Here is a 13101-nt window from a genome sequence, read left to right on the forward strand (position 1 = left end):
CCAAAGGAATTTACAACTGATTTTAATAATTGTCCAATTAATTGCACCTTGAATTTAACATTGAAGTCTATGGGCAGCGCATGTGTTATTAAGATATTGTAAAAGTAATTTGAACTTCATACAAATCTCTTGGTGAAAATATGCATAAACTCTCTCTTTATTAAAATCTGAAATAAAATTAAACATTTACCACAGATATTTTGACAAAACTAAAATTTTCTTCTTTTCATCAAGGACAGATAATTCTTCAAAAACTTAGCAAAACATATTTAACTAGTTTAAAATGATTCAAAATTGTTCAATATCCTTTCATTATACATTGAATACCTTAAAAGGGAAATTGGAAGATTTTCACGATAATTATGAGCAAGTTTCAAAAGGAATGAACGAATAAGTTTATGTTCGTCTTGCTTATAAATATTATTAAATTTAATTGATTGGTTATAACGTTTTATTCTGAGAACTTTTCATTTTAAATTAAATAACTATTTAGATTATTTATTTTTTGGTATATTTCAAATTTTTCTCGTCACATAAATACAGGTCCTATTCTCGTTTTGACGAGAAGTGTATATGTTTCCTTAGCAATGTTTAAAAATGGCGGCCGCAATGCCATGGGTGAAGTTTGCGGATCCGGAGGAATCTGACTCATTTGCAGCTAACTGCTTCCCGGTCAGAGGAATTCTTCAGCCTGCAGACGATGGTACCTATATATATTTGTCATTAAAGGCAGTTTTACTTACCAGTATTTTAAAATAATTTAACAAATCAGTCTAAAGTAAACAAAGGACACGCACTTGCAATCTGGTTTTTGCACTATTTCAGTATCTTATTTTCTTCTTGCAAGGATAATCCAACATTGTTTTTTTTAAATACACAAGAAAGTGAGGATTTCAAAATGTTTGGTAGAAGATGGGATTAAAATTGTAAATATAGATATATTTTTTTTTACAAAATTGTTAATGATCAAGTTGCCATCAACAAGTGTGATTGACTCATCCCTCCATTACGTCGATCACGACGTACACAACAAATGGCCTGCCAAGAGTGGCTATCACAAGCACTCATACTTCTCTTGGACCATCAAGGAGTGCAGTAACATACTTCCAGGAAATGTTTTGGTGAATACACCTGCATGACACCCTTAGGTCTCAGGTGACCACCCACTTGCCCTAAAGACGAACTATCATTTTAACTTTTTAACCTCTGGAATTTTTGATATTGGAAAATCATTCTCACCACCACTTGCCAAAATAATCAGTATGACGATTGTGGGCAGTACTTGACAGAAGCAGATGAATAGATTCATTTGGGGAGGGGAGGGATGCTTCTTTGTCTAAAGCTGGTGTTCAATACAGCTAATTTTTAATTTTCTACAAATAACTATAATGTTTAAGCACACCGATTGAATTTCAATGAAATATCATTATCTACAATATATATTTTTAAAAACCTTATGCTTTGTTCATTTTGTAACTGGTTAAATTAATATGTTGACGGTGTGACTGTTGAGGCCAGCCCAGCTATGTATTACTGGATAGCTTACCTATTCTTTTTTAGCTTAGATCTGCCTCTTCAAACCACATGAGGCATTCTGAAGTTTGTCCACTGTGATTTCACATGATGTCATATGTTATAGTTTTACATATTTCCAAACAAAGTCTAAAATGTATCATCCCGTATCCTGTTTTTGACTATAGTGTATTTTTGACCTATTTTTCCCAATCTCCTTCCTGTGATGATACTGTGTGCGCCTACATTATCATAATTTTTGTCTGCTAAACTTGGAAAAGTACATATCAAGCACAAATGTAGTGAATATACGCAAAATAAATTTATTCAGTATTTTTTTTTTTTTTTTTTGTGATTTTAGGCCAATTTCAGAAATTCTAATCTTTTACTAATGCATATCTTTCCTATTAATCAAAGCTGTAATCTCATAATTACAAGGATTTTTTTATTTTAATGTTTTTTTTTTCCCAAAAAGAAATTTAAGATCTCTGTCACAAAGATGCATGAATATTAAAATGAATCGATGGATCAAACAAAAAAATTTCTTCCATTAATATGGGCAATTTCTTACAGAATTTTATTGAAGAATCGGCATTATTTCATTGAAGTTTTATGGAAATACTGATGGGAGGGTACAATCAACAAAAAATTGTCTGCAACCAAAATTTCCAACTTATTTAATGTTTTATGAAAGACAAACAATCATGTTTTAATTGTGTGGGATATCCCACAGATATTTAAAGCCAATACTGACTAGGTGTCCATATTTTATTTAGGTCAAATACATAAGACACTAATATTTTTGCAAAGAAAACAGCACATATTTTTTTAAAGTTTGCAATAAAACAATAAAAAATATCTAAACATCAAAAATACAATATGTCAGCTAGGATACAATTTTTTAACAGAGAAATAGTATTTACTACTATCTTTCTGCAATAGCCATTAAATCAAGGTTATTTTATATAAATAAAGTTTAGTTTTGTTATCCTGAAACTTGTTTGGGTACCGTATGCAATTTATGGAAGATTATGGGTACAGAGTTTACTACGGAAAAAATACTTCTGTTGGATCAATGTGCAGAGAGTCCAAATTTTCTTTTCACCCAGGTGTTGCAGTGACAAGTGGTGCTAATTAAAGCTGCTCACTGGCATGCTGGGCTCAATATTAATTAGCCGGTTAAAGAATGATGACTTATATAAAGGCATGTTAAATGGGGTCTTATTTAGCCACTTTTGTTGCAGACAGATCCTTTATGTTAATTTTTTTTCAAGTACATTGTATATCATTGCTATGCCGTAGCCACCATGTTGCTAATCGTACATGTTGCAAAGAGGATTTCTATTGTAGAATATTTATATGTGACTCTTCAAATTTTCTTGAACAATTTGAAGATTTCAGTTGGACTAGAGATCTTTTATTTTCCTATTAATAGTTGTTTGTAGCTTGTTAATGCACTCACTGTGGTTAAAAATTACACACCCATAATAAATTTATTTATCAAATAATGATATCATAGAATCTTGTAACTTTTCACTTGCCTTCATCAGGATTACACACCTCACTTTTCATTGGTAATGTCAAATAGATTATATGACCTGACCATCAAAACCGAAGTTTGTAAAATAATACTAAGTGAATTTATCATTAATTTGATATATTAATAATTCTGTTATTTTAAAATAGGAGGAGGAGCATGGCTTGTTTCTCAAAGGGCTGAACAACGACGCCGATTCAAGGCAGTCCTCTGTGCCAAGCCCAGGACATATTCCAGAATCAAAGAGGAGCGTAAGAAGGCAGAGAGGGAGGGCACACAAATAACAATGGCTGTACAAAGTTTGGCAGAGGATGAGATGGAGGAGGAGGAAGAGTCTCCTATCCTGGATGGCTTCTTTTTGGTAAATTTAGAATTTTATTACTTTTTGTACAAGGTTTTTAGCTAGGGTATGGAAAGGAAGATTGAATCAACACACGTAGAAATTTATTAATGCATAATATGTATTTATCAATTGTTGATGGTTGTTTATTCATTTTTCCTTGAAAATATATGGTTGGACTGGAATCAAACTCAGACCCCAGTATTATTAGTCAGGTGCTCTTACCACTAAGCTACTCAGACTGATATAATCTTTAAGTTGGCGATATTCTAAAATTATGTAACATTTTTCGACTTAATTGTAAGTTCTCGTGTAAAACAGGGTAATGGACCTCCCATTTAACCCAAATTCAACTTTTTAACTGTCAACATAGTACTCTTGTATTTTTTTTTAGGGTAGGGGGTGATTTTGTTTAGGTAGGGGAGAGGGTGGGAAGTCTTCTGTTTTTCTTCTTTTATATTAGATAAAAATATATTGCTCATGTATTTTGTCAAATTGAAACATTAACTATGATGCAATGCCTTCTTCGTTTTAGATGAAGCACTGCTGCGTTGAGGACCCTTCAGACTTATGCTCTGTCAATATCTCAGGTCAAGAAATGTCAGAGGTCAAAGAAGATGACCTAGCCCTGTTCGATAATGTAGCCTATGTCAATGCTGCTGAGAACTATTTACCTTTTGGTATGCACACGACCTTTTTAATACATGTACTATAATTAGAAATTATTATACCCCCGCTCTGAAGGAGAAGGGAGTATACTGTTTTACCCTTGTGTGTCTGTCTGTCTATGTGACTGTGTGTGTGTGTAGCTGTCTGTCTGTACATAACAAATTTTTCACCACAGTTTTCTCAGCAACTACTCATCATAGATGCTAAGCACACATTTTGTTAAGGCATGCTATATGTTGGGATTCATTGTATGAATCCGATGTCAACTTCCTGTTTATCCATGTGTTTGTCCATATCATACAAAACAAATGTTTGTCACAGTACTAGTTTTCTCAGCAACTACTCACTGTAGATGCTTGAAATTTTAGCGTACTATTTAGGCATGCCATATGGTGGGATTCATTTTTATATGAATTTGATGTCAACTTCCTGTTCATCCCCATGTTTGTTCATAACTAAACTTGTGTACAATCACATTAGAGTGTTTATTTTACATCAAAACAGGGGTATTACTAGTGAGCATTGGCTCACAGACCTCTTGTTTTTCAAGTAGAAACACAGACTAATAGTTTATGAAATTTACATTAAAATTACAAATATATTAAACAGTGTGCAAATGTTTATTACAGAGGCTTTTAGGGGTTTTCCAATATTAAGGGAACTAGAAATGCCCATTAATGGTCTGAGAGGGATCAAGCTGCAGAACGGGGATTACCCTTATTTGGAGGTAAGTGAAATAGCTTCATCTATTGATCTAAGAATTTATGATACTTATATGGTAATTTAATTATTACATTTTCAACAGTGAAATACTGTAATTTTTTTATTGAGTAAAAGTGATATTCTGACACAATGTGAAAGGATATCAAAATGGTATTCTCACAGTGTGAGAATATCAGAAGTGCAGCAAAACTCAATTTTCCTTCCCATCATGAACAGTGTTTTTAAAAAAACTCCCTGGCCTGTTATAAGATAGAGTAAATGAACCATTCTGACAGAGACTAAAGTTTCTCCAAATATATTGTTAAAGATCCATGTTTACAACATCCTCACAATCGCTTAGCTATGACGTCTCAACCGCTCAACTATGACGTCACAGCTTATGACACTGCGTTACGAAAAGACAGAGTCTCAAAGGGAAAATCAAAGAAAATGTAATAAACAGAAAATTCAATGTTTTGTAGATGAATATAGAATTTATTTCACTCGTGAGACAGGATTTTTTGATATTTTCACTCGTGCTGCACACTCGTGAAAATATCAAAAAATTGTGTCCCACTCGTGAAATAAATGCCATATTCATCTACAAAACATTGAATATCCTCTGTATATACATCTGTGCTTAATTGTTCTGCATTGCAGGCATATGCGTAATTTAAATCAGAAGAAGTCCATCAAATATAAATATGTTTTTTTAGATGGTAGATTTGTCCTATAACAACCTGTCTCATGATGATCTGTTAAGTTTGGGAACTTTACCAAATATGAAGATTCTACACCTCACAGGCAATAACTTTCGTACTATTCCTGCTGATTTTGCTCTTCCCTATGTTGACAGAGAAAAGTAAGTATTATATATATGTACGTTATGTTTCAAACATATGCCATGACTCATAAATAATAACACTGATTTAATCAGGTAGACTGAAAGCATGATGCTTAATTATGATGACCATTTCAGTAAAACCAGAATATTTCGATACTCTAAACTGGAAATTCTGATGCTTGATGACAATCGTCTTTCTGATGTCTCAGTATTTGCTGCTTTAGCAGGACTTAAAAGGTTTGTGTTATCAAAATTTAAAAATAAACCAAATGTATGTAAAAATCCCCTTTGTTCCTGGAAAGGAAGAGAATTATTTATGAATATTTAATGGTTACCTTTTGATAAATTTTAATTTACTTGTTCAATAAAGCACATGGACCATATTCTGTATAGAAATTCTTGAAAACTAAATTTCTATAGAAAATAATCCAGTAAAACACACATATAATGAAATGCCAAGGATGGACGATTTTGATTTCTTATAAGCATAATTTGTTATATCCATTAAGTTTACAATATGTGTCTTGAAGTCATGGGGAAGGAAAATCACCACTGTAATCATCAATTCCTTATAATTGTGTTTGCAATAAGCATGTTTTACTGTATTTAAAATTAGTTTATTGAATTAATACAGTCTAATTTGTTACCAAGTTTAATTTTTCTGTTGATAATCATTTCAGACTAAAGCACCTGAATCTAGAAAAGAATGATATATATTATGTACCACAACTAAAATCTGTGGAGGGAACCATGATTATAAACGATGATGAGAAATCGACAAGACGACTCCGACGGTCTGCCAGATTATCTGCTAGAGGCTCTGCCAGAGGGCCAAGATCAGAAAGACAGGATCCACCCCATGAAAAGACAGAAAAGCAGGATCCTCTCCTTGAAAATAAAGAGACACAACCACCAGTCAATCCAGAACAAGAGGTGAAGAAGGAGGAGATCCCTCAAGAACCAAAGCCCTCAGAAAGCACTGGTAAGTCTTCCAGTGGTCAACATTTTTTGTCCTTACCTGAAATGTACACATGTCTAGGCTAGTGTGATCTTTATGGGAGCTTAAAAAAAACTATTTTTGCTTATAGCTCTCATATTTAAAAGTGTGTTTAAAATAACTGAACTAAAATCTATGCATTTTCTGTAATTCCATGATGAAAATTTAGTTATGCTTCAGTATCAGTGCACATATAATTAAAAGTGTATTTTTCATGTCATTTATTTTTATAATTCTTGATGAATAAAGTTCTATTTTTATTGCAGTTTCATTTTTAATTTTATGTTTTACATTTATTATGGTTTTATTTTCAGATTTATTTGCCAGCTTTCAAGATGTTGGTGCTGAATTTGGTGACCTTTCAGAAGCCATAAAAGACCTTGACCTTCAGGAAAATGAACCTTTGGTAGAGGAGTCCTCTCAGCCATCACCGGAAAAATCCAAATCTAACCACAATAAAGCTAAAACCACCTCAAAGGAACCTCCACCACACCTGGCCTCAAATCTGCCACCTTTCCCAGAGCTGGCCTACCTCAATCTGGCTCACAACCAGATAGCTGAGGAGGAGGCCCTTCTGGCTGTTGCAGCATGGCCCATGCTGGTTGAACTAGTGATACATAATAACCCTCTGACTTCTGAACATAGTGGGGATCCTCCACTACTGAAACGTTTTCTTACTGCCAGGCTTGGTATTAAACTTGTGCGCAAAGCTCCACAACCTAAGTCAAAGCCACAAGTGGTTGTACCTCCGAAGAGAAAACGAAAGGTAATTTTTTTTTCAATTGAAATTACTTTTTTTGGTGAGAAAATGCAGAGGGAAGACCAGCATTTTAATGTACATTACATTGAATAGTAATGCAAAAAGTACAAAGGACCAGATAACCAACCATCTTACTGATATCAGTAACCCTAGATTTATCATTATGAATTTATGAAATTATATAAGATTGTTTTTATAATTTATAATGGTATTTAGGATAGGACATAATGATATTTATCAGTTTCTGATATTGAGGCAAAAGCGTGTCTGTTGTCAAAGTTGACATTTTTCTCTTCTGACTGGAAGTACTTCTAAAATGGAGCAGTTTGAAAACATTATGGAGAATACTAGATCAATCAATGCTTAACAAGAATATTCAGTTTCCAAAAAGAAAATGTCTAAAGACTTTTTATCAGTAATGCCACACATAGGAATTTGTCACTTTGGAGCATTTGTATAATTATCATGGACTTCATTGTAGGTCAATGTGTCGTTATAAGAAGGATCCAAGTCAAGTGAAGTTGACCTCAGACACAGAAAGTGATATAGATGAAAGCTTAAAACTCAGTTGATATCACTTTTAATGTCTTTTTCAATATGCCTTGACGACAAGGGTCCTTATAACCACATATCATCCTACACTGAGGTCCTTAATTGTACACATGTATAATGTTTCTATTCAGGTTTTATAACAACATATATTTCTGGATTTAACTGGAATATTTTTTACTTTTTTCCCAGGTCTCTTCTATTGTTCCAAAGATTCCAAAATTGACTTTAGAGGAACGTCTTATGCTTGAACCACCGCCCCCGAAAGAGAAAGTTAGTCAAACCATAGATGGACTAGACCTTCATCAACCACCACTGCCCCCAATAACATCCAAGGGAGAAGAGCCAGAGGGAATACCCCAATCACCCCAGTATAACAAACTCTTTGACTCGGATGTTTCAGTAAAATCAGAGTCTCCTGAACTCTCTTTTGTTGTACCTGCTGCTCCAGAGTATGGAAGAATGCATTCAGCTCCAAAGGAGGCTTCAGTGCCCCCGTCTGCAATGTACAGTAGAATGCAGTCTCCTCCAGAGGAAACCTCAACCATCCCTCCCTCTGCTACCTACAGCAGAATGCAGTCCCCTCCAGAGGAGTCTTCAACCATCCCTCCCTCTGCTACCTACAGTAGAATGCAGTCCCCTCCCAAGGGTACCTCTGCTATTCCTCCATCTCCTGTGTACAGCCGAATGCAGTCCCCTCCTAAGGAGGAATCTGCTGTCCCCCCATCTCCACAATACAAACGTACCCATTCTGAGGAAGAAGCTGCTAAAACAGACCATAAGAAGGATGACAAAGGTGCATTCTTCATGACACAGGTAAACTTACTCTCAAAATAACTTGATTAAAAAAAATAATAAAAAGCTTAAAAAGCCATTAAGCGTTGTGGAGCCTTTTTTGTGAAGGAACATTTAACTGAAATAAATAGAAAAGGAGAGGAATCAATTGATTCTTCATTTGTGTAATTCAGTATTTTCATTTCGTAGGTTGATGAACCAGAAGAAGAGAGTAAACCGGTGCCAACCAGACCAAAGAGGAGAGAAAAGCCGGAGAAACGACCCAAAAGGAAGGACATCCCAGATAAATATAAGGGATATGAAATCCTCCTTGATGCAGAGGATGACCCAGATTTTGTTACTCCTAAAGGTATGAACTTCAGAAACTATAGAAAATATTTTGTCAAAGGAATATTTTATGGCTCTAGGTACGTTTTATGAGTTTTATGACTCAGATTATTATTGGCTTTTGGTTGATCAGATTCTTGTCACATAAGATTTTAAGGTCCATGGTGAGTTATACCTACGTAAATTAGGAATTCATTTTTTATGTCACCAGGAACATTGTGTTCACATGCCTTTCTAGACATATTCAGTGTACATTTTTTAAATATATCTTCAAAATTGATTACTGATTATAATAAATTGGATATGTACTGGTTTTGCATCGTACATGTACCTCTCTGCCTGATATTATTAAATTAATGACTTTTATGCCATCAGTATAATTACTAAGCAACTAGAGAAAGATAGTCTAAATGAATCTTGAACGGTTCCTCACACTTTACAACTTTAGGTAAAAAATTTCAGCCAATCAAAGTAAAAAAAAAATCTTTTCAGATAATAGAATAAAATGTAAACTTATATCTTTAATTCATGTCCATCATGAATGTCATGTATATTAAGATCAAAGTTGTTTTTAAAAAAAATCACAGTCGTTAGAATTTCTGTTTTGTAGACATGCAGGGTAATATCAAGGCTTTGAAGTATGCACTGAACCATGAACTTGTATACCGTGACTCTGCAGCTCTCCTTCATAAAGTGGGCAAACCAGTTCCTCCATATCAAAAGGTAACGTCGTCTCCCTGCAGAAGCAATCATCCTGTTTTATTTGTTTTTATATCTTACATATGAACTACACAAGTATGTTCGGGCAAGGACAAGAAACGATGTGATTTTAAATTAATTCAATTATGATGTGAATTTGTCAGACATTTTGTAATTTTATGATTCCAAAAATACTTCTATTTATAGTGGCAAATGCCTCCTCAGCCTCCTCGTAAAACAAGGCAACAGAAAATTGATGAGGTGCTAGAAAATCTTAAAAATCGCTCTACCACTGAAGAAGCAAACCTGGCAAGTGTCCTCAAAGATCAGAAGAAGATGAAGAAATTCAGCCAGGCTCCAGTGCTTCTCAGCGAGGTCAGATTTTATAAATATGTATCTATTTATTTGTTGTTTTTTTTTAAAAGGGGAAAGTTATCTTGTTATTTTATTCTGTTCAATACAACTGTGTGTGCAATATTTTTTGGACACTAAAATTGGAGAAAGAATTATTTTTAGGGATGTCAACATCACTTGAGTCGTAAATGAATAATCAGGAGGCTCGCAATCGTCGAGTACTCATTAAAATAATTTTTTTTATGTTGTTTTCAGACTGCTTGTACATGTCAACTCAATATTCATAATAAACTACTACTGGTATTATATACATGTACAACGTTTTTCTCAGTGCAAGTATTTACTTAGCAGAAATACCTGACCATGTATCTGAATTAAAATGAATTTTTTTACCGCATATTTTATCTAAATAGACTTTTTTAAATACTATGGCTTTTCATTTCTTCTCCAGACGCTAATAATTTAATTAATTCATCCATTTGACACCATTTGAACTCATCTAGTTCTAGCTAAATTATTGACCCATGACTTAAGCTGGTGTACAGTTAGAGTGTACTTATTATCAGAACATAAAAAGCTTGCTATAAATCTTATTTATGCAATTTGCACCTGCAAACAACAAATCAAATCATAAAAATTAATTCATATCAGATATCAAAAAAAATCTCAAGGTATGCACACATCTACAGTCATATCTCCCCAAATAAAATCACTGTAAGTATGCTTAAGTTTGTAATCATTCGATTGTTCTTATAAAAATAATAATTTGATCCACATCAGAGAAGGCTAGGATCTATGCTTTGACTCAAAACTACCAGCTGAAGAAAAAAATTCTCTCAGTTTATCAACTTGACTTTAGAAAAATTATAAAATAGCACATATTTAATGAGTAACCAAGTAAAAAATATTTAGTTGGACAGAGTGATAGTTGCATGAGTACTCAAATACTGGTTGATGTCCCTTATTTTTCCATTAGCAATTTTTTAAAAATATAAATGAGTATGAATATTGTAGTCCCACCATTGTTAATTTTCTACAGATTCAGTCTCGCTACAATGCTGTACGAGTGAATTCAATGAAAGAAGCCAAGGAGGTCAAAAAAGCCATGCAGGAGTTACAGAACCTGGCCAACAACAGACCTGTGTCAATCAAATGATCAACAGATGTCAGATTTACTTATTAATTTCACAATACAGAAATGAACTAAGAACAAAGACAAAACATCTTACACTGGTCAAAGACAGTTTCTTTTTCTCATATAAATACATGGAATATGTAACATAACGTAATATTTACTTTTATTACATTGTTTATATTACAAAAAATCCCATCAGATTATTTAGATTTTAAGTATTACATTTCTGTGTTACCAGAAGCTCTTTACTGAAAAATGATATAACAGTCTTTGGGATAATGACTATTATAAGTGTCATTACCTTATGTAGTGTGTTTGCATTATCTGAAAAATTAAAGATTTTTTTCCTGTTAATTATAGAGGCTATGATATTATTTCCTTTGTATAGATTTTTTTGTGTGTGTGCTTGTTCCTAAATGAATGTCAGTCTTTATATTTGTTTATTTAACTGTTGAACCTGTGTACAAGATTATCATTATGTAAACTGTTACTTGATTCACTCTTTTGCAGTTTTAATAAAAATTTTGCAGGAGCTGCACTGCAAATTGCTTTTCATATGAAGATGGGGTCATAAACTGTAATTTTCAAGAAAGGTTCCTCACATATAGAGTTGATGGGGGTTAGAAGGAGAAGGGATATATTGAAATGTTCAAGTATTTTACATGTATAATTGAAACATTGTTTAGAAATTTTAATTATCTGGTGACATGGTGATTTCTTGTAACAAAGGGTTGCATTAAGGCACCAAGTTAAAGGGAGGTTTTAGAAGTATTTGTCCCACAAAGAAAGGTCTAGATCATCAATTACTGAACAAAACTTGAAAGGTCAAAGTCCTGTAAGCAAGACCAAAAAGACTGATTCCTAAGTCAAGAAACAAGCAAGTTGCTACCAGATTTGCAGCACCTACACTGCACTTTTATTGTTAACTCTAGCCTAGCCATTTGCTGGGAAAGCTAGCATAAAGCTTGAATGATAATTCCAGAATTTAAGATCATGGTAATCTTACAATTGCTTATGTCACAATTTGTCTGCATTTCCTTCGTCTATGGGAATCAATACTATGTGTATATTAACATAAAAGATACTGTATGTCTCCACTTATCTGATATTTAGCTGGAACTTAATTATTGCACTTAAATTGCAGAAACAAGTCTGACACCTGACGTCAGTCCCAAAAACTTGATACATGTATCTAGTATTCTACAAGTACTCTTTTAGAGGATTTGAACCTACTATGTTTGTATAAAACACTATTAAAATGCTGTACTCATAAAAATACCAGTTTATTTTCTTCATAAATATCACGGGTTAAGTTAAAGACCTTTACATGTTCTGATACATAGTTTCTACGTAAGAGTCTCTAGAATGTCGATAAACAAGCCTCGTCCTATCTACCAAATCGTCCTATCTAAGGATTTTTTAAAAATTACGGCTGAAAATGAGCCTTTCGACCTATATACCCCATCGACATATACCCCAAAACTTACGGTATATGTCTGTGACCAGTTAATGCCACTTAGTGACCATATTCATATTCAACTGTGTTGCAATTTGCTGAATTATATTCCTTTAACATCAACACATTAATGCTTTACTAGAAGTACTGTGACTACGAGCTCACAAAATAATACCCCCAATTTTTTAAAGTCATTCAAATTTTTAAAATGTTACCAAAAAGACCTTGGTGATCTTTCAGTGAAATATTGTCTTGCAATGTTTCTCTGTTAAAAATTTTTAGACCTGTCTTGAGCCGAAGGCGCAAGTGCGCTTTTCTGATCAAAATTTGTCTGTTGTTTGTCATCGTAAACTTTTTACAATTTCATCTTCTCCTCCAGAACCACTGGGCTAATTTTAACCACAGAGTATCCTTGGGTAAGGGGG

General features: G+C 33.6%; 1 protein-coding gene across 1 annotated transcript; it reads left to right on the forward strand.

The window, feature by feature from the left end:
* The first annotated feature begins 576 nt into the window (after window positions 1-576).
* Window positions 577-11781, forward strand: LOC133202456 (X-ray radiation resistance-associated protein 1-like). Its single transcript, XM_061338281.1, has 13 exons — window positions 577-703; window positions 3199-3410; window positions 3925-4069; window positions 4688-4785; window positions 5477-5622; window positions 5740-5841; window positions 6285-6586; window positions 6916-7367; window positions 8103-8726; window positions 8895-9054; window positions 9643-9755; window positions 9939-10106; window positions 11125-11781. The coding sequence occupies exons 1-13, from the start codon at window positions 598-600 to the stop codon at window positions 11239-11241; spliced, it is 2745 nt and encodes a 914-aa protein (XP_061194265.1). The 5' UTR covers window positions 577-597; the 3' UTR covers window positions 11242-11781.
* Window positions 11782-13101: the final 1320 nt, after the last annotated feature.

Source organism: Saccostrea echinata, unplaced genomic scaffold, assembly GCF_033153115.1.
Source record: "Saccostrea echinata isolate AGI-Se365-2 ecotype Australia unplaced genomic scaffold, CSIRO_AGI_Sech_v1 ptg000047l, whole genome shotgun sequence".
Lineage (NCBI taxonomy): Eukaryota > Metazoa > Mollusca > Bivalvia > Ostreida > Ostreidae > Saccostrea > Saccostrea echinata.